General features: G+C 45.9%; 1 protein-coding gene across 1 annotated transcript in view; it reads left to right on the top strand.

Moving 5' to 3' along the window:
* ctc1 (CTS telomere maintenance complex component 1) overlaps positions 1-23,258 on the top strand; it is a 49,714-nt gene that overhangs the window by 3,670 nt on the left and 22,786 nt on the right. Inside the window, exons 3-16 of the mRNA XM_085806437.1 lie at positions 166-262; positions 1,127-1,349; positions 2,174-2,466; positions 2,880-3,009; positions 4,130-4,432; positions 4,844-4,966; positions 5,832-6,061; positions 8,571-8,730; positions 9,631-9,833; positions 14,856-15,022; positions 15,858-15,972; positions 17,375-17,711; positions 21,356-21,442; positions 22,436-22,564. Coding sequence (XP_085662563.1) covers positions 166-262; positions 1,127-1,349; positions 2,174-2,466; positions 2,880-3,009; positions 4,130-4,432; positions 4,844-4,966; positions 5,832-6,061; positions 8,571-8,730; positions 9,631-9,833; positions 14,856-15,022; positions 15,858-15,972; positions 17,375-17,711; positions 21,356-21,442; positions 22,436-22,564 — 2,597 coding nt within the window. The remainder of the gene's footprint in view (positions 1-165; positions 263-1,126; positions 1,350-2,173; positions 2,467-2,879; positions 3,010-4,129; positions 4,433-4,843; positions 4,967-5,831; positions 6,062-8,570; positions 8,731-9,630; positions 9,834-14,855; positions 15,023-15,857; positions 15,973-17,374; positions 17,712-21,355; positions 21,443-22,435; positions 22,565-23,258) is intronic.

The raw sequence follows: 23,258 nt of genomic DNA, 5'->3' as shown, positions 1-23,258 counted from the left end.
ACACTATATAGTGCACTACATCCGTGATAGGGGGTGATTTACAACACAGCCAAGGACAGAATCCGACTTGACGCCAAAACAGAATTTTGAGCTGAGCTGGATGAAGCTCTGAGTCAGTCAGTCAGCTGCTTCCAGATGTTGTCTATGTGTGTGTTACAGGTGGAGGTGTGTGTCCTGAGGTGTGTGTGTCTGTGACTGAGTGTGTGGTGAAGACGCTGCAGGAGAACATGACGGCCACACACACCTTACCTGTCAGCTACAGGTAGGAACACACACACACACACACACACACACACACACACACACACACACACACACAGCCCTGACCTCTGACCTCTGACCTCTGACTAGTGAAACTGAAGCTTTCTGAGTCCCTGTTGTTTACACGACAACGCTCGCGGATGAAAACGGCTAAATATTTCACGGGATGTGCCTTTAGTTTAGACGATGTTTCGGGGCTTGAAAACACAGAAAAGTGAAACCACCTCCAGAGTGGAAACCTTCAAAACACTCCACTGTTGTGTCTCGGTGTAAAGGATGAAAACACTAAACGTCTGCTCTGATCGCTGCGACCTGAGGAGGCAGCGGGGTGGGGGCAGCGAGGGGGGGGGGGCAGCGCTACGACGGCCGCCTTACTCACTTACTCATTTACTCACTTACTCATTTATTTATTCATTTATTTATTCTCGACTTCAATGTTGTGTAGAGTTTGTGTGAATGTGCTCTATGTGTTCTGTGTTTTTTTTTTTACCTTTCTGCAGCATGAATTTCCCTTTGGGGACAATAAAGTTTAATGTTGAAGTTGAAGTTGAGCATAACATCACTACCTCTGCCCCCTCCCTGACCCCTGACCTCTGACTTCCCCCAAGCCACCAGACTATTAAACAAATCAACCCAACAATAAATCCAAATGGACAGAGAACTCTGGCTGTGGCCTTTTTAACTTCCCTTTAATCCTTTTAAACATTTTAGGTTTTTAGGTGTTAGTATCGTAATTTATTTATTGTCTCTTTTTATTTATTGTGCTTATTGTGGAGCGTCCACCCAACCCAAGCTTCTCACAATGTGTGTACCTGTACATCTATGTGACAATAAACCTTCTTGACCTCTGACCTCTGACCTTTAGGCCGGTGTGTGTCTCTGAGCTGCTCTCCCAGCAGCACCTGGCCTGCGTGAGCCACCTGGGCTGGAGCACCAATCAGCAGAGAGCCTGGGCCAAGGAGGCGGAGCTCTCGCTGCCCGGCAACAAGGCTCTGCCCCGGCTCAACCTGCTGCTGATTGGCTGTCTGAGGAGGGGGCGGGGCCAAGACCTGAGGCTGACGGACAGCAGCGGCAGCGTGAGGTGTGAGGTGAGAAAATACAGAGACTGTAACATCAGTATCCTGAGAGGCCACGGGGGGTTTTTTTTACCTTTTCCTAAGCCACATCTCAACCCAGAGAAGTGTCTGCTCTGGATAAAGTTATGCAGTAGACCACAACACCAACTAAACCTGGATAAACTTAACAAGGATGTCTACATCTGTTCTAAGTTAAGTCAACAACGTATTTGAGGCAACATGTTGTCAGAGATGTTTAGATGTTAGCCAGTATCACAACTAAGCATAAAGTCCGCTAGCTTAATGCTAACGTAGAATGTAAAACTCCATAGACAGGCTAACAGAAATTAGCCCGTCGCTATCGGCGTTTCGCCATAGCAGTAAAGCTAAGTGAAGTTTTGGTGACTTCCAGATGATATTTAATCTTTCTGTCTCCAGTGAAATGTCTCTACTGTGACAGCTGTTGCCATAGCAACTGTCACCGAACGTTGACTGTTTGTCCGAGTGAGTGGAGGGGGCGGGGCTTAGCCAGAGGTCAATTAATCAACCCAACCGGCGGGCAAAAGGAAAAAGAAAATCAGCGGCAACACTGTTACTAGCACTAACTGCTGCTTAGCATGTAGCTACTTACAGGCTGTTGCTCCGGAAACGCCCCCGGAGGTAATTGAAACTTCACAACTTTATTCAAATTATTGTTGACACCACTACTGTCTGTCTCACCTGTCAGTCTACCTACCTGTCTCACCCCTCCACCTGTCTGTCCCTCTAGTGCCTGTCTCACCTGTCTGTCTCACCTGTCTGTCTCACCTGTCTGTCTCACCTGTCTCACCTCTCCACCTGTCTGTCTGTCTCTCCAGTGCCTGTCTCCCTCTCCCCTGTGGCTGGACCGCCTCGTCTTCCTCCCTCACTGGAACTACATCCCCCATGATGCCTCGGGGCAGGACGAGGGCTGGGTGGAGCTGATTGGTTCTCCTGTGCTGCTGCGTCCCAGCGCTGAGCAGGGATTGGCTGCTGGGGGAGGGGCGTGGCCTGAGCCGGGATTGGCTGCTGAGGGAGGGGCGTGGCCTGAGCCGGGATTGGCTGCTGGGGGAGGGGCGTGGCCTGGTCGACCAATGGGAGTGAGAGAAGCTGCAGCTGTCATCAGCACCAGGTGAGTTCCCTTCTATAGAAACACATATATGGTTCATAAACTCTTCCTGAGTTAAAATATTCTAATAAATACGAACATGTTTTCTTTGCATTATTATTATTATTCAAGGTCTAAAAGACTTGATATTTTGTTATTTAGACTAGTTTAGTCATTTTCAGCCAATAAAAGCTCTAAATGACAATATTTTTATTTAAACTTTGGGGGAAATGTTGTCAGTAGTTGATTTGACTCAAACACATCCCTATAAGTAGTAAAACCAGAGGAACTGATCATTCTTGGAGGGGTCTCTTCACTGTTTCCAGAGCTGTATATGGTAATGATGGATGTTATCTAAGGTAACTCTATATAGAAACATACATTATGGTATTGATGGATGTTATCTAAGGTAAACTCCCCCCCCCCCCCCCCCCCAGGGTGAAGGGACAGCGTGTGTCGGTCTGTGGACGTGTGGGCTCCGTCCTCCCTCAGCTGGACGTCTCGGGGTCGACCTTCTTCTGCTTCACGCTGACCCAGGACACACTGACACTTCCTGTCCTGGTCCAGGTGTGATGTCACTTCCTGTCACACTCACGCTCATGTGTTGCTGTCTTTATGCTGCGTTCACACCGCACACAAAGCAGGTTTCACCTCGCTGCACTCACACGGGTTTGACCGCGGGAGTATTTGTGTTCACTCGTTGCACACTTGTACAAATACGCAAGTATAAACCCTAACCCCCTAAACACTTCTTATTGGTTGAAAAGTCCACGCTGCTTCCTGTTGACAAGCTAGTTAGAATAGAATAGAATGCCCTAAAGGGACAACCAGGAGTTTTAGAAAAGCAAAGTGTTTCCACACTACATTTATGAGCCTCCGCACCGTGAAATTCTTTGACCGGGTCAAGACAGACTCATGTTTTCATTCATCAAGAATTAAAGTCAGAGGTTGGAAGACGATCACATACCGTCGTAGTTCCCACCATAAACGGAGATTCATACGGCGGCGTTATTCTCATGACTCGCCACGAAACCGAAAGTAAAGAAACGCTGGTCGGCTCGCCCAGCATTTCCACCACCACTAATAATAACAAAATAACCATAGAGACAAAACCATAGATTTATCTAAAATGGACCATTAACAAGTGGTAACGGAGATTCATCCACATTAATATTAGACTTTTTATAACCAAATAGAAACTCCTCATTGTCCCTTTAATAAGGGAGATTCATCTATACACTCTGTCACTGATCAACATACGACACTGAGCCACATGCATACATAACCAGAAACAGAAACATCCCCAACACTGAGTAACATGTAAAGCCAAAAACGCCAAGCAACATATACTTGTACACACACCAGACAACCAAACATGCAACACACTCAGGAGGACTGGTGGCAGAGAGAGGAGAATAGGAGAGAAATACAATTAAAAAACACTCCAAGATGTGAAAAACAGCAACCAGGAAATGTCAGGAATCTAAAAATAGCGCCAGAAGTTTGTTTACGTCCCTCGATAATTTGATTGGTCTGGATTCTGAACCAATAGAATATACTCGCCACAAAATGGTCACGCTGCACATCTTTACATTGACGTAATCTCGTCGCACGAAAAAATCACTTTGTGTCCGGTGTGAACGCAGCGTTTGTTTCAGACCCTGTGTGTGTGTGTGTGTGCGTGCAGGACGGCAGCAGGCTGTGGTGGTCCCAGTGTGTGTGTGTGGGTCAGAGTGTGTGTGTGACGGCGCTGCGTGTGTGTGTGCTGCGAGGCTGGAGAGGAAACAACGTCCTGTGTGTGACCGACCAGTCTGAGATACACACCGACTACACACCAACCACACACACACCTGGCGACAACACACAGGACACACAGGACACGCCCCCAATGATGACATCAGAGCACGACGATGGAGAGGGGGCGGAGTCTGAGAGGGAGGAGGACCAATCAGGTGTGAGGATGAAACGGTCTCGAGTCATCAGCTACCAGGTGAGCTCTGGTGTAGTATGGAAAGTATGGAATTTGATTTTATACATTTCCAGGTCTGGGAAAGTCTGGGAAATGGAAACTACTGTATGGAAATGATTTTATTTATCTTATCTTGGTTTGGTCTCACCTGTTTGGGTTCATTGGGTTAACAATCTCCTGGTAATTATTTGGTGGCATAATGGCATACCCATTCAGAATAATGAAAACAAATGATACATTTCATGCTTCTTTAATGTTATGCACATCTATTTACTTAAATATCACTAATTATTAGATTTTTTTTTGAGAAGTCTGGAGATTAGGGTCTGGGAAAAGTCTGGGATTTGGACATTTCAAATGTGTAGGAACCCTGTTTACAGTGCTGTAGGTACTACCTGTGTGACTCTAAGCCCCGCCCCTCTCCTCCCATAGGGCACGGTGACCCAGGTGGTGAGTGAGGGGGCGGGGCTCTACGTGTTGGACAGGACGGTGGGTCTGTGTCTGGCCCATCAGCCGAGGCTACGGAGGAGACTGAGACCTGGAGACACCGTGGAGGTGAGAGGACGGGAGGACAGGTGAACAGGTAGACAGGTGGACAGGTGGACAGGGGGACAAGGTGTCTGTTGTTAAGTATGGAATAACCGTGTGTGCACACCAAACGCAATGGACATTTACATTGACTTTGAATGGAAACTTGTGGCGTTCATCACGTCCATCGCGTTTGGTGTGAACGCACGGTAAGAGTTTGCAAACTCTACATTATCCCATTTATTACACGGTTTACGAGTGAAATAATTCATCTGAGACATCATTTTGATCAAAATACGACTTTAATCGATTTATAAATTGCATCATTTAGAGCAGTGGTTCTCAGACTTCTTTACATCAAGGACCCTGAATTGACAAATTAGACCACGGACCCCCATTGGACCACAACAAACACCAGAAATACACAAATCTTTGTTCTGAGACTGAAGAACGTTTAGTTATTTTTTTAGTAAATATACGATGTTTAAATTAGGACTGGTACAAGAGCGGTACAACTTCTCCAAAAAAATCATTTCTAGAAAAAAGTGGGAAAAAATTCTCCCAAAAAAAGTTTTTTTAAAAATCTAGAAAAAGTGGTAACATTAATAATAAAAATAATAATAATACGTAAAAAAAAAAATTAAAAAAAGTTTAAAATTCTAGAAAAAAGTGGTAAAATTTCCAGAAAAACAATGTGAATCTGTAAGTCCGGTCACTTCTCTGGTCGTGTGCGTCTGTTTTGAACGAAGTCTTTGATAACCAATCAGCTGATCGATGGATCTTCATCAATGTGTTGCCATGTGTGTGTATTTTGTGTATCTGTGTCGTCAACAAGAGACTAATAAAGTTTCATCAACAAGAGACTAATAAAGTTTTGTTCTTTCTCCTGCAGCTGCACCACGTCCACTTCCTGTACCGGCCGTGCCCCGACCTTCCTCCCAGCATGCTTTGCAGCTGCCTGCGCTCCAGCCTCAGGGTGACCGGCTTCAGCAGAGTGGGGGGGGCGCCGCCCGACGCCGGTTGTCCCGGTGACGGGGCGTTGCCACGGTTACTGGTGGAGAAGAACATGAGCGTGTCCGAGTACCTGTGGACGTGTCACCTGAGCTCCCAGCTGGCTCGCAGGTGGTTCCACTTCCTGTCTGATTTCACTTCCTGTTTGACTCTACTTCTTTATTTTTAGAAACTTTGTTAAAGGACAATTCCGGGTAAATTCACCTCAGGCTGTATGTTCTTAACATTTTAGGTCTAACAGAAGGAATCTGTAGGTTTTCAGTTTAATGCCTCCTGTTTTGTGGTAGTTGTGTCTGTCCCCGCGTCGCCACGGCAACGATGAATGGGAGCGGATTGAAGTTCTGCTGCTTAGGCTGTTTCCATCCCTCAAAGCCACAGACAGCGTCAGATGGAGACTCAAACATGCAGCCAGAAGTTTATTTACTTCAACAAGTCCAGAGTTGATGTGTTCACTGCAAAAACTCAACATTTTTCCAAGAATATTTGTCTTATTTCTTGTCAAAATGTCTCATTTCTAGTCAAAACTAATCTCTCTTCACTTAAAATAAGACTCATCACCTAAAAATTAACTTGTTTTTAGATCATTTTCACTTGTTTCAAACTAATTTTCACTTGAAATAAGTACAAGAATCTGAAAGTAAGTTTTTTGTGTTTGTAATAAGGAAGAAAAACTTGCTCCACTATCAGATTTTTCTACTTATTTCAAGTGAAAATCTGCTTGAAAGAAGTAAAAAGTGTCTAAAAACAAGCTGCTTTTTAATGTGATGAGTCTGATTTTAAGTAGAATGAGATTTGTTTTGACTAGAAATGAGACAAATATTCTTGGTAAGATTTAGAGTTTTTGCAGTGTTTCTGACACAAACGGGAGCTTCCCACTGCACCTGAACACACCGAGCGTCAACTTGGGTCTCGACTCCGCCAGACTTCGAATTAGATCTAGTTTTACAAACATGTCGGCTTGTTGAAGTAAATAAACTTCTGGCTGCATGTTTGAGTCGCTCCCCTTTAGTTGTCCGGATCGATCCATAAAACTGCCTCAACACCGCGTTCAGCTCGGTCTTCTTCATCGACTGAAAGTTGAGCTGGATATCTTTTAGATTCATCCAGGTCTGAAGGCAGTTCAGAGCCCAGGTTGTCTGCCTCACAGTGTTAGCTTCATTCTTGCTCTTCTCTAAGTTGTCGATGTCGGCTGATGTCCTATCAGCACACCTGGTCTGTGCTGATGTATCCAGGCCTCTTTCCTTCCCTTCGTCCTCCTCCGAGTCTGATGATGACCGTTCATAGTTCAAATCAAATGTTATTTGTGGAAATATGTCCATCTTTACCGTGCAAAGTTTGCCACAATCTAAGATATTTAACAGCTGATGTAACGTTAATAAACGGTTATTAGAACGCCCGTACAGCGGAGTGATAACGTCTGTGAAAAGTAGGGCTGGGCACCGAACTTCGGTTCTTTTGTGGCACCGACCGAAATGCTTCGGTAGTACCGAGTATCAAAACATGCCTCGTTTTTCGGTGCCAAGTTTCGGTACCCAGAGGTTAATCACGTGATCAAGATCTGATAATGCTGCCGGTGATCAGCTGTAACATTACGTGGTTGGAGCATGCAGGGTGAACGTCCTCTTTTACCCGCACATGTCTTTTACGTCCTGTCCAGGGCGTCCGAGTTTTGAAAAAAAAATTTTTTAATATAAATTCATGAAAACGTCCGGTTTTCATTGTTTTTCACGTGCTTAAATTGACTGGCGCTTTGCACAGAATGCTCCGGTATTTCGTTGCGTCTCTCTGTGCGGCTCCGCGACGCGCACATACAGATTATGATTCGGCTATTTCATGTTATCAGTCCCTCCTGCCTCTTTCTGTCGCCTCTGTATGTGCGCGTCGCGGAGCCGCACATACAGAGGGAGCAGACGTCGGAGCAGCGTTGCCTCTCCTCGCAAAATGCTGGAGCGCAAGTGTAGCTGTAACAGGGGCGGACTGGACATCTCTGTGTTCTGGAGGATCACAACACGGCCGGCGGCCACCACGTCACAGTTCTTTTTGTTTTGTTTTTTACATAGGCCTACCTGACAGCAATGTTTAGAGGAGAGCAGGGACAGTTGTAACACGTTTTGCATTTTCCCTCAACAAATCAGAAACCCTTAACCTATTTAAAAAATATGTCAACTACAAAAAGTATGTATGAAAGTGGGTTTAAGTAATATTTTCAGGTTGCAAAATTCATGTAAATATAGTGACTGCAATGATCTACCTGTTGACCCTTAGAAAAGCTGCTGGTTGAAATAGAAAAATACAGCTCAAGATTTGTACCGTAATGTGAAATGTAATTTTTATTTTTTTAGAACTGATATAATAAAATTGGTATCGAAAAAAGTATCGTTCAGGAAGGTATCGGTATCGGTACCGGTATCGAAAAATTTTGATTGATACCCAGCCCTAGTGAAAAGTCCCAGTGCTGTTATACTGTATATCAGCACTATGGAACGTCTCTTGTCCAATCAGATTGCTCGATTGGGACCGGTCGGAACTAACTGTTGTATAATCTGAAATAAAGAGCCTATATTACGGTTACTATCATGTTTGATCTACTTCCTGTCTGTCCCTTCCTGTCTGTCCTCAGCCTCGTCCCCAGCGTGTTGAGACAGCAGCAGTGTGTGTGTGTGTTGTCATGGAAACTGATGGAGTTGCTGTGGAGACGAGGAGGACGAGGAGGAGGAGGAGGACGGAGGGACATCTACTCAGAGATGCTGGACGAGCCTCACACCTGTCCCCTCACACAGGTAGACACACTGGGCCTCGTTCACGAACCGTTCTTAAATCCTACTTACGACGTTTTTAGGAAGATTGTGGCATTCATGATTGTTTTCTTATCTAGAATGTGTTCTTAACTCAGAACAAAATCTAGGGACAGTCAGGAGTATACTTACGCACTTTTAGGTGCTGAGACTGAAACCAATTATAGTGTTTTCTTCTGTTCTGCAGTTGTATGATATTATATGATTTGAATAAGAATTTTTCTTATCTTTTATGATGTTTTTAATAATCATATATTTTAAAGCAGAAGTAAGCGATCCGGTGGTTTTGGCTAATGCTGCGTTCCAGGCAGGCTTTTGAAATCGTAAATTACAGCTTCAAGTCACAACTTACGACTTTGTAGCGTTCCAGGCAACCCACTCGTGTTTCTCCGACCTGTTTTACCTGTGAAAGTCACTATAACGGCCACTCGTAACTTCTGACCCGTGAACTCGTACCAGATCGAACTGGTACCACTTCACGGTCGGAAAAATACGAGTTTCCTTGAACGCACCATAACAGTCCTCGTCCCTACGTCGCCACATTCACGGCGTTCCTTGGCTGCACACACAGCCCTGCATGCCGTTCTCTCTCCTCATTGGATAAAAACTGTAGGATACGATAAATGTTTTCTCCTCGGCTCAGAGCAGAGCAGAGGGACTGAGAGACCCGTGTTTCAGTCCAAACACTCTATAGAAGTGATTGCTGTCGGAAGATACAACTATTTAAGACTTATATTAACACAAATATATCACTTACTTCTGCTTTAATAATAATAATTGACAAATCATTGCAGTCTCTTAAAAAACATTATAGACACTCAGTGTCTCTATCTCTGTCTCTACAGTGTCTCTGTCTCTACAGTGTCTCTATCTCTGTCTCTACAGTACAGTGTGGACCCTGCTGTCCCCCAGCTGCTCAGTGTCTCGGAGCTCCGTGTGTCCCTCCAGGAAGACAGCTGGTCCTCCGTGTCCCTCCGGTCTCTGCTGTCCTCTGATGGACCCAGTCTGTCCCGGTCTGAGATCAACTCTGCTCTGTCCTGGTCCTTCAGGACGCTGTCCTCTGTCCCCCAGTCTGGACTGACAGACAGGTACGTAGTGTCCTCCGCCTCCTGCTGCTGGTCTATACTGGTCTATACTGGTCCATACTGGTCTATACTGGTCCATACTGGTCTATACTGGTCTATAGGGCTGTCACTTTTAATTCGACATTCGAACATTCGTTTGAACGTGGGGTGAAGAGTTCATATTGGAGCGGTACTGAGCTGTTCGATGTGTCGGCTGCAGCAGAGATTCTCTATGAATCTGTTGTCTCTGGCTGCAGCCCAGTGGCTGCACAGCGCCGCCGAACGGCCACCGGACACGGAAGAGCCGAGAAGAGCCGAGAAGAGTCGAGAAGAGCCGAGAAGAGCCGAGAAGAGCCGAGAAGAGCAGAGAAGAGCAGCGAAGAGCCGAGAAGAGCCGAGAAGAGCCGAGAAGAGCAGAGAAGAGCAGAGAAGAGCAGAGAAGAGCAGCGAAGAGCCGCAAAGAGCAGAGAAGAGCCGAGAAGAGCCGAGAAGAGCCACGAAGAGCCACGAAGAGCCACGAAGACCCGAGAAGAGCAGAGAAGAGTCACGAAGAGCCGAGAAGAGCCACGAAGAGCCGAGAAGAGCAGAGAAGAGACACGAAGAGCCGAGAAGAGCCACGAAGAGCCGAGAAGAGCAGAGAAGAGCCGAGAAGAGCAGAGAAGAGCCGCAAAGAGCAGAGAAGAGCCGAGAAGAGAAGAGCCGCAAAGAGCCGAGAAGAGCCACGAAGAGCCGAGAAGAGCCGAGAAGAGCAGAGAAGAGTCACGAAGAGCCGAGAAGAGCCACGAAGAGCCGAGAAGAGCAGAGAAGAGTCACGAAGAGCCGAGAAGAGCCACGAAGAGCCGAGAAGAGCCGAGAAGAGCCGAGAAGAGCAGAGAAGAGCAGAGAAGAGCCGAGAAGAGTTGAGAAGAGCCGAGAAGAGCAGCGAAGAGCCGCAAAGAGCCGCGAAGAGCCGAGAAGAGCCGAGAAGAGCCGCGAAGAGCCGAGAAGAGCCACGAAGAGCCGAGAAGAGCAGAGAAGAGTCACGAAGAGCCGAGAAGAGCCACGAAGAGCCGAGAAGAGCAGAGAAGAGCCGAGAAGAGCAGAGAAGAGCCGCAAAGAGCAGAGAAGAGCCGAGAAGAGCCGAGAAGAGCCGAGAAGAGCCGCAAAGAGCCGAGAAGAGCCACGAAGAGCCGAGAAGAGCCGAGAAGAGCCGAGAAGAGCCGAGAAGAGCCGAGAAGAGCAGAGAAGAGCCGCAAAGAGCAGAGAAGAGCCGAGAAGAGCCGAGAAGAGCCGCGAAGAGTCGAGAAGAGTCGAGAAGAGCCGCGAAGAGCCGCGAAGAGTCGAGAAGAGTCGAGAAGAGCCGAGAAGAGTCACGAAGAGTCACGAAGAGTCACGAAGAGCCGAGAAGAGCCGAGAAGAGTCGAGAAGAGTCACGAAGAGCAGAGAAGAGCCGAGAAGAGTCACGAAGAGCCGAGAAGAGCCGAGAAGAGTCACCAAGAGCCGAGAAGAGCCGAGAAGAGCCGAGAAGAGTCACCAAGAGCCGAGAAGAGCCGAGAAGAGCCGCGAAGAGCCGAGAAGAGCAGAGAAGAGCAGAGAAGAATCACGAAGAGTCACGAAGAGCCGAGAAGAGCAGAGAAGAGTCACGAAGAGTCACGAAGAGCCGAGAAGAGCAGAGAAGAGTCACGAAGAGCCGAGAAGAGGCGAGAAGAGTCGCGAAGAATCACGAAGAGCCGAGAAGAATCACAAAGCCGAGAAGAGGCGAGAAGAGTCACGAAGAGCCGAGAAGCGGCAAGAAGAGCCGAGAAGAATCACGAAGAGCCGAGAAGAATCACAAAGCCGAGAAGAGCCGAGAAGAGTCACGAAGAGCCGAGAAGAGCCGAGAAGAATCACGAAGAGCCGAGAAGAGTCACGAAGAGCCGAGAAGAATCACGAAGAGCCGAGAAGAGTCACGAAGAGCCGAGAAGAGTCACGAAGAGCCGAGAAGCGGCGAGAAGAGCCGAGAAGAATCACGAAGAGCCGAGAAGCAGCGAGAAGAGCCGAGAAGAATCACGAAGAGCCGAGAAGAGTCACGAAGAGCCGAGAAGCGGCGAGAAGAGCCGAGAAGCGGAGCCAGTTTCCTGTCTGTGCCCATATTAACCGCTGGTGGTGTGGCGGCGTGCAGCTCCGCGGCTGGCCTAGCGCCCTGCAGCGGTCGTTTCGGTGTCTGGTCTATTTTGTGCGAGAGCCGCGAGCGACCGCGTCAAGCTGGACAGGAAGTCACACATGAAACAACAAGAGAATCCGGTCAATTTTCAAAATAAAACACCGCGACTGTGTGTGCTGCTGCTGCTGCGGCGCGGGGTCGGGGGGGGGGGGGGGGGGGGGTCATTCGATATTCGTTTGAACCTAATTTTTCTAAAAACTGACAGCCCTAGTCCATAGTGGTCTACACCAGTCTTTACTGGTCTCTAACTGGTCCTCTAGGCTCCGCCCCCTGCTGCTGGTTGGTCTACTGGAGCTCCCCTCTACGTCTGAACACACACACACACACTCTGCTGCTGGTCTATAGTGGTCTATACTGGTCTATAGTGGTCTATACTGGTCTATACTGGTCTATAGAGGTCTATACTGGTCTATAGTGGTCTATAGTGGTCTATACTGGTCTATACTGGTCTCTAACTGGTCTCTCCTGGTCCTGGTCTAGGCCCCGCCCCCTGCTGCTGGTGGGTCTACTGGAGCTCCCCTCTACGTCTGAACACACACACACTCTGCTGCTGGTCTATAGTGGTCTATACTGGTCTATACTGGTCTATAGTGGTCTATAGTGGTCTATAGTGGTCTATACTGGTCTATAGTGGTCTATAGTGGTCTATACTGGTCTATAGTGGTCTATACTGGTCTATACTGGTCTATACTGGTCTATAGTGGTCTATACTGGTCTATAGTGGTCTATAGTGGTCTATACTGGTCTATACTGGTCTCTAACTGGTCTCTCCTGGTCCTGGTCTAGGCCCCGCCCCCTGCTGCTGGTGGGTCTACTGGAGCTCCCCTCTACGTCTGAACACACACACACTCTGCTGCTGGTCTATACTGGTCTATACTGGTCTATACTGGTCTATAGTGGTCTATAGTGGTCTATAGTGGTCTATACTGGTCTATAGTGGTCTATAGTGGTCTATACTGGTCTATAGTGGTCTATACTGGTCTATACTGGTCTATACTGGTCTATAGTGGTCTATACTGGTCTATAGTGGTCTATAGTGGTCTATAGTGGTCTCTAACTGGTCAATACTAGTCTATAGTGGTCTATACTGGTCTATAGTGGTCTATAGTGGTCTATAGTGGTCTCTAACTGGTCAATACTAGTCTATAGTGGTCTATACTGGTCTATACTGGTCTATAGTGGTCTATAGTGGTCTATAGTGGTCTATACTGGTCTATACTGGTCTATACTGGTCTCTAACTGGTCTATAGTGGTCTATAGTGGTCAATACTGGTCTATACTGGTCTATACTGGTCTATAGTGGTCTATAGTGGTCTATAGTGGTCTATACTGGTCTATACTGGTCTATACTGGTCTATAGTGGTCTATACTGGTCTATAGTGGTCTATAGTGGTCTATAGTGGTCTCTAACTGGTCAATACTAGTCTATAGTGGTCTATACTGGTCTATAGTGGTCTATAGTGGTCTATAGTGGTCTCTAACTGGTCAATACTAGTCTATAGTGGTCTATACTGGTCTATACTGGTCTATAGTGGTCTATAGTGGTCTATAGTGGTCTATACTGGTCTATACTGGTCTATACTGGTCTCTAACTGGTCTATAGTGGTCTATAGTGGTCTATACTGGTCTATAGTGGTCTCTAACTGGTCAATACTAGTCTATAGTGGTCTATACTGGTCTATAGTGGTCTATAGTGGTCTATAGTGGTCTCTAACTGGTCAATACTAGTCTATAGTGGTCTATACTGGTCTATAGTGGTCTATAGTGGTCTCTAACTGGTCAATACTGGTCTATAGTGGTCTATAGTGGTCTCTAACTGGTCAATACTGGTCTATAGTGGTCAATACTGGTCTATAGTGGTCTATAGTGGTCTCTAACTGGTCAATACTGGTCAATACTGGTCTATAGTGGTCTATACTGGTCTATAGTGGTCTATAGTGGTCTATAGTGGTCTATACTGGTCTATACTGGTCTATAGTGGTCTATAGTGGTCTATACTGGTCTATAGTGGTCTATACTGGTCTCTAACTGGTCTATAGTGGTCTATACTGGTCTATAGTGGTCTATAGTGGTCTATAGTGGTCTCTAACTGGTCAATACTAGTCTATAGTGGTCTATACTGGTCTATAGTGGTCTATACTGGTCTCTAACTGGTCTATAGTGGTCTATAGTGGTCTATAGTGGTCTATACTGGTCTATAGTGGTCTATACTGGTCTATACTGGTCTCTAACTGGTCTATAGTGGTCTATAGTGGTCTATACTGGTCTATAGTGGTCTATAGTGGTCTCTATACTGGTCTATAGTGGTCTATAGTGGTCTATAGTGGTCTATACTGGTCTCTAACTGGTCTATAGTGGTCTATAGTGGTCTATAGTGGTCTATAGTCGTCTATAGTGGTCTATACTGGTCTATAGTGGTCTATAGTGGTCTATAGTGGTCTATACTGGTCTATACTGGTCTATAGTGGTCTATAGTGGTCTATACTGGTCTCTAACTGGTCTATAGTGGTCTATAGTGGTCTATAGTCGTCTATAGTGGTCTATACTGGTCTATAGTGGTCTATAGTGGTCTATAGTGGTCTATAGTGGTCGCTAACTGGTCAATACTGGTCTATAGTGGTCTATAGTGGTCTCTAACTGGTCAATACTGGTCTATAGTGGTCAATACTGGTCTATAGTGGTCTATAGTGGTCTCTAACTGGTCAATACTGGTCAATACTGGTCTATAGTGGTCTATACTGGTCTATAGTGGTCTATAGTGGTCTATAGAGGTCTATACTGGTCTGTACTGGTCTATACTGGTCTATACTGGTCTATACTGGTCTATACTGGTCTCTAACTGGTCTCTCCTGGTCCTGGTCTAGGCCCCGCCCCCTGCTGCTGGTGGGTCTACTGGAACTCCCCTCTACGTCTGAACACACACACACTCTGCAGCTCAGAGACGGGACCGGCGCCATCCCCTGTGTCGTCACGGAAACCAGCCAGGAGGAGGAGGGGGGTCAGAGGGCCGAGTCCAACACCGCCTGGATAGGTGAGAAAGAGCAGCAGCAGTGATCATGTCTTGTTGTGCTGTTAGTTAAAACTATAAACTGTTTTCTTGTCTGTAACAACATCTCTGTCCTGGGTGATGATCCCTCCTCTGTTGCTCACCCTGAGCTTTCTCCTGGTTTTCCCTGTTAAAAGGGTTTTCCATGGAGTTTTTCCTCAGTGGATGTGAGGGTCTAAGGACAGAGGATGTTGTTATGATGGGATGTAAAGCCCTTTGACACAAACTGTTTGTAAAAACGGGCTATACAAATAAAATTGCCTTGCCTTGCCTTGCCTTGCCTTAGTTGCACTAATCGTTTAGATAAAAATAACAAAACGCTCCAGTTTTACAGAACACCGTCAACTCACAGCCCTTTTAATGCAACAAGAGAGAAACTAGAACATTGTAGATTAATGTGGAGCAACATAACATGTTAGATACGTTGGTCTGAATGGTGGTGAAGCTAAATGCTCACAGGCACAGCTGGAGAACTGCAGACAATGAGTTGTGAAATGTTTACTACGACAGTGACTGAAGACGAGGTCACATACTAATGGAAAGCAAGCTGAGATTAATTAACGTTGAGCTATGAACTGTGGGTAATTCCTTTACCATAAGTCAGCATCGGTGCTGACTGACGGTAAAGGGGCAGTATGGACTTGATGATCTGACAGTGGAACAGCCCTCACACACTCACAGACTTCCCGTGAACGCGCCTCTAAGTCGGTGAGTCCGTGAGGGGTCGGAGTGGAACTGGGCCTTCGTTTTCAGCTCTGAACTCAGGGGTCAAAGGTCACACACTGCAGGCTGAATGTGTGTGTGTGTGTGTGTGTTGCAGGTTGTCTGGTGTGTGTCCATCAGTTCACCATGGTAACGGAGAGGTTCCTCCAGTCAGATTTCCCCTCGTACCAACACCTGGACCAGGACCAGTTCATCACACACACACACTACAGGTAATAACACACACTACAGGTAATAACACACACACACACACACACTACAGGTAGATACACACTACAGATACACACACTAACACACACACACTACAGGTAATAACACACACACTAACACACACTGTAGATAGATACACACACATACTACAGGTACACACTGTAGATCAGTGGTTCTCAACCTTTTTGGGGTCCGGGACCCCCTGCATATTTTTGATCGACCCTGAGGACCCCCCCCGCCCCAATTTGCAATGTGATAGAAACATGGGGGAAAAAAGCACTTTAAATTGCGTTATGGCATTTATTTACTCGTTGAGGCAAATATAAGCTTTCAGTTGTAACTTCCACAACAAAAAATCATTATGCAGTGGCTGCAGACACCTTGAGGGCCGGACATTCAAATAGGCCTGATTGAAACTGAATTAACCTTTTTCCCTAATAATTTGGTTGTTTAGATTTTATATTTTTATTTTTACAGTACCTGTGCACATCATTTTCAATTATACACATCTTTGGTGTTTTGTATCATATAAAATGAAAAATCTTGACATAGCCTATCATCATTTATCATCATCATTTTGCTGACCATCAGGTCTGTTGTGATGATACGTGTGTTTCTCTTCTATAACACACATCGTACATCTCGGAGGCGACGTCTCTCCTCTTTTTTTCAACTTGAAAGTTGCAACAACAACAAACAATTCAGTCATTCCAGCTCACGTGACAGGCGACGTCTTTCCACACACGGGCTTCCTTCACCTTTCAGACGAGGCAGAGCTCAGTGGGAAACAGTAGGAGAGACACAGGCCGAAGGCAGCGGGACACAACACCGGGGGAGAAGCAGGTCCGTGCGTGCAGCTGTGCGATGTGGACGTGCACGGAAACACAACCGCTACGGCTTTTGAGTTGGGAGCGTGCATGGCGCGCGTCCACATTGAATGGGTTTGAGCGCGTGCAAAAGACGCTTCATCTGAACGGCCCCCCATGCATGATGCACAGTGCACACTCAGTTGAACCAAGGCGGCGGCCAGAGTCACCCACGGCCTTTGCAGACAGGGAAAACCCTGCGAGTCGAGTCCAGCCGGCGGTACCAGAGCGTTTCCTTATCCCAGTGCTGGGGCTGACAGGCACACACAAACACTTTGAGCGTGTTTTCATGTCCCAGCGCATTGACTTACAGGCGCACACAGACGGAGAAATACAGTACACAAACTATTAAAACTCGTGGGCCGGATTGGAAGGTCCGGCGGATATTTTCACGGACCCCTTGCAATTACACCACGGACCACTAGGGGTCCACGGACCCCTGGTTGAGAACCACTGCTGTAGATAGATACACACACTCTCACACAGAGGGTTTAATGTGTGTGTGTGTGTGTGTGTGTGTGTGTGTGTGTGTGTGTAGTGTGTACCTGCAGGTCTCCTCCCACCACCTCCACGTCCTCAGTCCGTCTGCTGCCATGGCAACGTACCTGAGGCAGAAGGGGGCGGGGCCGTGTGGTGATGATGATGTCACAGACAGGGGGGGGAGGGAGGGGAGCTGCGTCTCCATGGTGATCAGGGTGGAGCAGAAAGAGGGCGTGGCCTGGAGGAACGCGGGGGCGGGGCCAGCGGAGGGGGCGGGGCTTGTGCTGCACTTCTCCCTACGGGCCGCCGTGATTGGTCCGGTGGTCAGCTGGAGGCGGGACCCCAGGAACCGACCAATCAGTGACGAGGAGAGGCAGGGGGAGGAGCTACAGCAGGTGAGACAGACACACACACACACACAGTAGGGCTGCCACGATTAGTCGACTAGTCACGACTACGTCGACTATTAAAATCGTCGACAACTAATTTAATAGTCGATGCGTCGTCGTTTGTTTTTTTTTTAATTTTGTTTTTCTCTCAAAACTGCTGCGGCACCTTCCACACACGCACCCGCCGCTGCAGCCGCCCACCACACACACACATGCACTCACTCACTCAGTACACACAGGTGTTCTCTCTCTTTTCTCTCTCTACCTGTCTTGTCCCTCATCAAGCGGCACCGGTGTAACCGCCCGCCCCCTTGAGTCTTTCTATGTTTCTCCTTCTGTGACAGTAAAAAGGCACATTTACATTTTTTCAGACAAGACGATTGTCTTATAAACTATTCGATTTTTTTTAACAGAACGACTATTATTTACACTGAGCAAGTTATATTTGAATGATAGGCCTACCAAAACTTTATTATTGTGAATAATTCCTTAGTTTCAGGTGTCTACCTCATTTTATTTAAATGTAGCTGTTTAATGCCAGAGACAAATGAAGGAAAGACAAAAAACCTTTAAAGGGATAGTTCAACATTTTGGCAAATTGGCCCATTGCCATAATCGCTATAGTCATAGCAGTAGGTTCATTACCTTTAATTGTAGGTGTAAGCTATTTTCAGTACGGCGGAGCGCAGCAGCTGGCTGCTCAGAGCTACGCTATGGAGGCTAAGGGAATTTCTTGGTTTCCCTCATTAAACTCATCAAATTCAACATCCCAAAACTCCACAGCGCTTTTGTAGACAAGTTGTGACCTGCACAACCACCACGCTATGAGATAATGACGGAACGATACGAAACGGAGCCGTTTTCGAGGTAAATACAGGGTAAATACGGAGACTGCTTGCTGAAAAACTGTCCCTGAACACAACGCGCATCAGCGGTTTTGTATGAATTTACCTCGAAAACGGCTCCGTTTCGTATCGTTCCGTCATTATCTCATAGCGTGGTGGTTGTGCAGGTCACAACTTGTCTACAAAAGCGCTGTGGAGTTTTGGGATTTTGTATTTGATGAGTTTAATGAGGGAAACCAAGAAATTCCCTTAGCCTCCATAGCGTAGCTCTGAGCAGCCAGCTGCTGCGCTCCGCTGTACTAAAAATAGCTTACACCTACAATTAAAGGTAACGAACCTACTGCTATGACTATAGCAATTATGGCAATGGGCCAATTTGCCAAAATGTTGAACTATCCCTTTAAGTATTTATTTTGGTGTTGTTTAGGCCAGTGCCTTATCTTTATTTTACTCAGCTGTTTGCACTTTATGCTACAGTTAAAGCTGCATATTTCATTAAAAGTTGAATGAACTATCATCTTAATTGTCTTTATTTTTAGTTAGCATATACCTTAAACACTTCAAGCTGAAAGCTAATGATGGTATATAAGAGCAGCTGCTGGTGCGATAAGCTGTATGTTTTACATTCAATTTACGTATGATCCGATTAGTCGACTAATCGAAAAAAATAGTCGGTGACTAGTCGACTATCAAAATAATCGTTTGTGGCAGCCCTAACACACACACACACACACACACACAGTGTAGTAACCTCACTGAGATTTAAAACCTCTTCTCCAACAGTGACCTGGCCCAGACGGCAGCTACACAACAGCTCAGTTGCACATCACACAGGACTCAAATAAAACACAATCACACATTCAGGAAAACATGATTAAACAATGTCACACAGTCCTGAGCTCAGTTCTCTGTCTGTTATAACTGACCTGAATTCACCCAGAGTTACAAGATGAGTCAGTTTCAAGCAGCGTTTCCGCTAGAAAAGAATGTCACTGGACAACGTGACCGGCAGGTTTTCAATTTACCGGACAAATGTTTGAATTTCCGGTCATTATTAATGAAGCAATATTACCCGAGAGGGTGTGCTGAAAACAAATCCCTTGACAAGTTCTCTTTTTTTCTTTTACTTTTTACGCATTTTCGCATGTGTGAAATGTGCTGCAGCTGTTTTCAAATCTAATGTGCAGTGTCTCGGCGCAGCTTGAAAGGAGCATCAGTCTTGAGACTTTGCTCTCCGCCAGGCGACTTCACTGCTGTTCTGGTGTGATTCTGCAGAGTGAAGCCTCTCTCCACTCAGGGTAGATGTCGCTGAAATCTCTGATTTCGTTTTTGTTTGTTTTTTTAAATAAAATTCAAATTGTGCTCGGACTCGGGGGGAATATTTTCACTGGACATTTTGACCGGCGGAGTTAGAAAATTCCGGCCAATTGTCACAATGTGACAATTTTACCGGCCAATTACCGGACAACGGAAACCCTGGTTTCTAGTCCTTCTGCACATCGTTCCAGGTCGACGGGGCTGAACATTTAAAAGCCTTTTTACCCCGTTCCGTTTTTACTCTCAGGACCTGCATCTGTATAACGTCCTGAGAACACACACCACATCAGCTGAGGTTTCTACACATGTGGACACACACATATGTAGGCAGAAGTCAAAGAACAGATTTATAAATGAAAGTCAGCCAGTGAGAGAGTCTCCTGCAGGGGTAGGAAACCTCTGTGACATGACAAGTGCCGATTTGAAATGTTCTTGATCTTGTTCTTGATGATTAATAACCCACATCTAATCATATTTTGAAGATATTTTCCCGTTATTCACATATAACACAGCTTTTCAGAAGCGTGGCCTATTAAAACATGTTGCAGTGGGAGGAAGATGCTGCAACACAGAGAAACACACGACGGTGAATCCAGAATATCAGTCAGAATCTGAGGCTGTGCAGCGCTGCTTTGTCTCTATGTCTGTCACTGTACTGATTGTATTGCTGCTCTATGTTGCTATATGTTGCTATATGTTGCTATGTGGCTCTATGCACTCTGCCCAAGACACATTAACCCTTTGGGAGACAATAGAGTTTATCTAATGCCTATAATAACTATGACTGTAGTCACTCTTTGTTTTGACTATTTCTTTAAAACATTTACAAGTGAAGAAACTTCTCCACACTTTTACTATATCGACACGGAGCAGAAAGAACAGAACCAGAACCAGAACCAGATAACATTCAGTTTCACCGTTTACTTGATGTCATTTTACTTTCTAATGGTTTAAGTCAGGGGTGTCAAACTCATTTTAGTTCAGGGGCCACAAACAGCGCAATATGATCTCAAGTGGGCCCGACCAGTAAAATAGTAGCATGATAACCTATAAATAAAAAGAACCTTTTGTTTTAGTTCATTATTAAGATGTTTACAGTTCATGAACTCTCCTTTTACAAAACATATTATGAACAACTTGAAATCTCTTGATGAAATTTCAACAATATTATGCCTCTTCTGTCTTCTATGTCATTTTCACAATTGGCAAATTCAACCAACGGGCCGGATTAGACCCTCTACCGGGCCGGTTTTGGCCCACGGGCCGCACGTTTGACACCCCTGGTTTAAGTAAAGGGTTATTCCACCTCTCTGAAAACCAATGAAATGTGGTTGGGTTTGGGCTGTTTATTCTCATTGAGCTGTTTCTGTGGGGTAGTTTTGTTCAGTTTGGGCTTTGAAACCAAATAAAACTGGAATATTTGTGTCCATGTAAACCTGTGTGTGTCTCTGTGTGTGTGTGTGTGTGTCTCTCTGTCCCTGTGTGTAGGTGGTGCTGGTGTTCTCCGGTGTGTGTACCAGGTGGTTTCCTCTGCTCCAGTCCAGATGTTTCTACAGACTGGTGGCTCGCTCTCAGGTCAGTTCACCTGGCAATAGAGAGCTGAAGCAGAAGCAGGAAGTAACGGTCGCCATGGGAACTCAATTCTGAAAAAGTCTCCATACAAATGAACGGGACTGAAAGTTTTATTTCGTGATCCGATTGAATTGCGCCATGAGAACAAACTCTGTCCTCTACCTGTTTAAAACATCACGTTTCATGAAGAGAAACCAGCAGTTTATCATAAAACGGCAACAGAAGAATGTATTTAGTGTGACGACGCTCTACGGACTACAGATCTGTTGTCACGGGAAAGGAAGGACGCCATGTGGTCGCCATGGTGACGTCACCTATGCCACCTGGAGTCTTTCTGGTTACGGATTCTTTGGAGTTTTATTCTACAATAGTTTTACAACAAACTGCTGGTTTCTCTTCATGAACCGTGATGTTTTAAACAGGTAGAGGTCAGAGTTTTTTATCATCACACTGTTCACTCACATTAGAAATAAAACTTTAACTCTCGTTCATTTACATGGAGACTTTTTTTGAATTAAGGACCCACGGCCTCGTTACTTCCTGCTTCCGCTTCGGCTCTCTATATCCACAAGTTTCCGAACGTCATCTATAGTTAAAACCAGAAGCCGGTTTTGCCGGTTTGGTGGAATTGTACCTTTACGTTTCCATGGTTTTCAGTTGTTGTCATAGTTACGGTAAACGCATGGATCTATTAACGCTGGCTTTTAACACGGATGTCAGTCTGTGTGATATCCACTGTTAAAAGCTGCTGTGATGATGCATTTTACAGATTTTAATTGAAAAAATAAATAAATAAATCCATGCATTTACCGCAACTACCGAAACCATGGAAACGTAAACATAACATTCCACCGGAAGAGCAAAACCGGCAAAACAGGCTACGTTTTAGACGTTCGGAAAAAGGTGGATATAACTGGAACTACAGCTGTGATGTCACCAGCTGTGATGTCATCAGCTGTGATGTCACCATCAACTGTCACTCTGTCCGTCCGTCAGGATCCCAGTGTTCTGATTGGCTGCAGCCTTCCTGGGCGGAGGGGGGCGGAGCTTCACACTGACTCCACCCTACAGGTCCAAGCTGATTGGAGGTTTCACTCTGTGACACACACGGCACTGCTGCTGAAGGTAACACACAGAGATACACACACACACACACACACACACACACACACAGACACACAGAGACACACAGCAGCAGCTCTTCACTGTGTCTTCACCACTACAACACCATAGGGTCTTGACCTTCATCCATCACTGATTTGAAGCAGTGAAGTTAATTTTCCTCCTTTCTGTTAAATAAGAAGTAGCTTCATAAAAACACTTTGACATTTACACTTCATGGGGACGGTTGTTCATTTCACTGTTGCTTTACACTATTTCATCATCAATCAAAAACGTTTTTCCTCTCACACACACACACACACACGTGGTGTTGACTGAGGCTGATTAGCTGGTAGCAGCTGCCTGCAGAAACCCTGTTGCTGTGTCAGGTCCATACAGAACTGTCCACATGTAGACTCTTCATGCACATTGTAGAGGTTTAGTTTTTACTGCATTTTAACACATTTCCTCCTCTTCTCTTGGGCCATGGTCGGCAGGATAGGTAGGCTACTTGTCAAGCAACCGGACAGCGGCGTGAACGTTGAGCACGGCACTAAACAGCTGTTGTCTATTGGGGGGTATAAATGACCCCTTGGCGGTTCTGGGTATAAATGGTTGTTTTTATCTCACAGACTTCAACATTCACTAGACACAGATTAATGAAGTCATTTTAGGAAAAGTCATGAACTGAGAGAAGTAACAGAGTTCCACAGAGTTA

This window comes from Trachurus japonicus, chromosome 18, assembly GCF_045865225.1.
Source record: "Trachurus japonicus isolate A0001 chromosome 18, Traja_1.0".
Lineage (NCBI taxonomy): Eukaryota > Metazoa > Chordata > Actinopteri > Carangiformes > Carangidae > Trachurus > Trachurus japonicus.
Note: the sequence above shows the minus strand (reverse complement) of the source record. Positions and strands in the feature narration are given on the sequence as shown.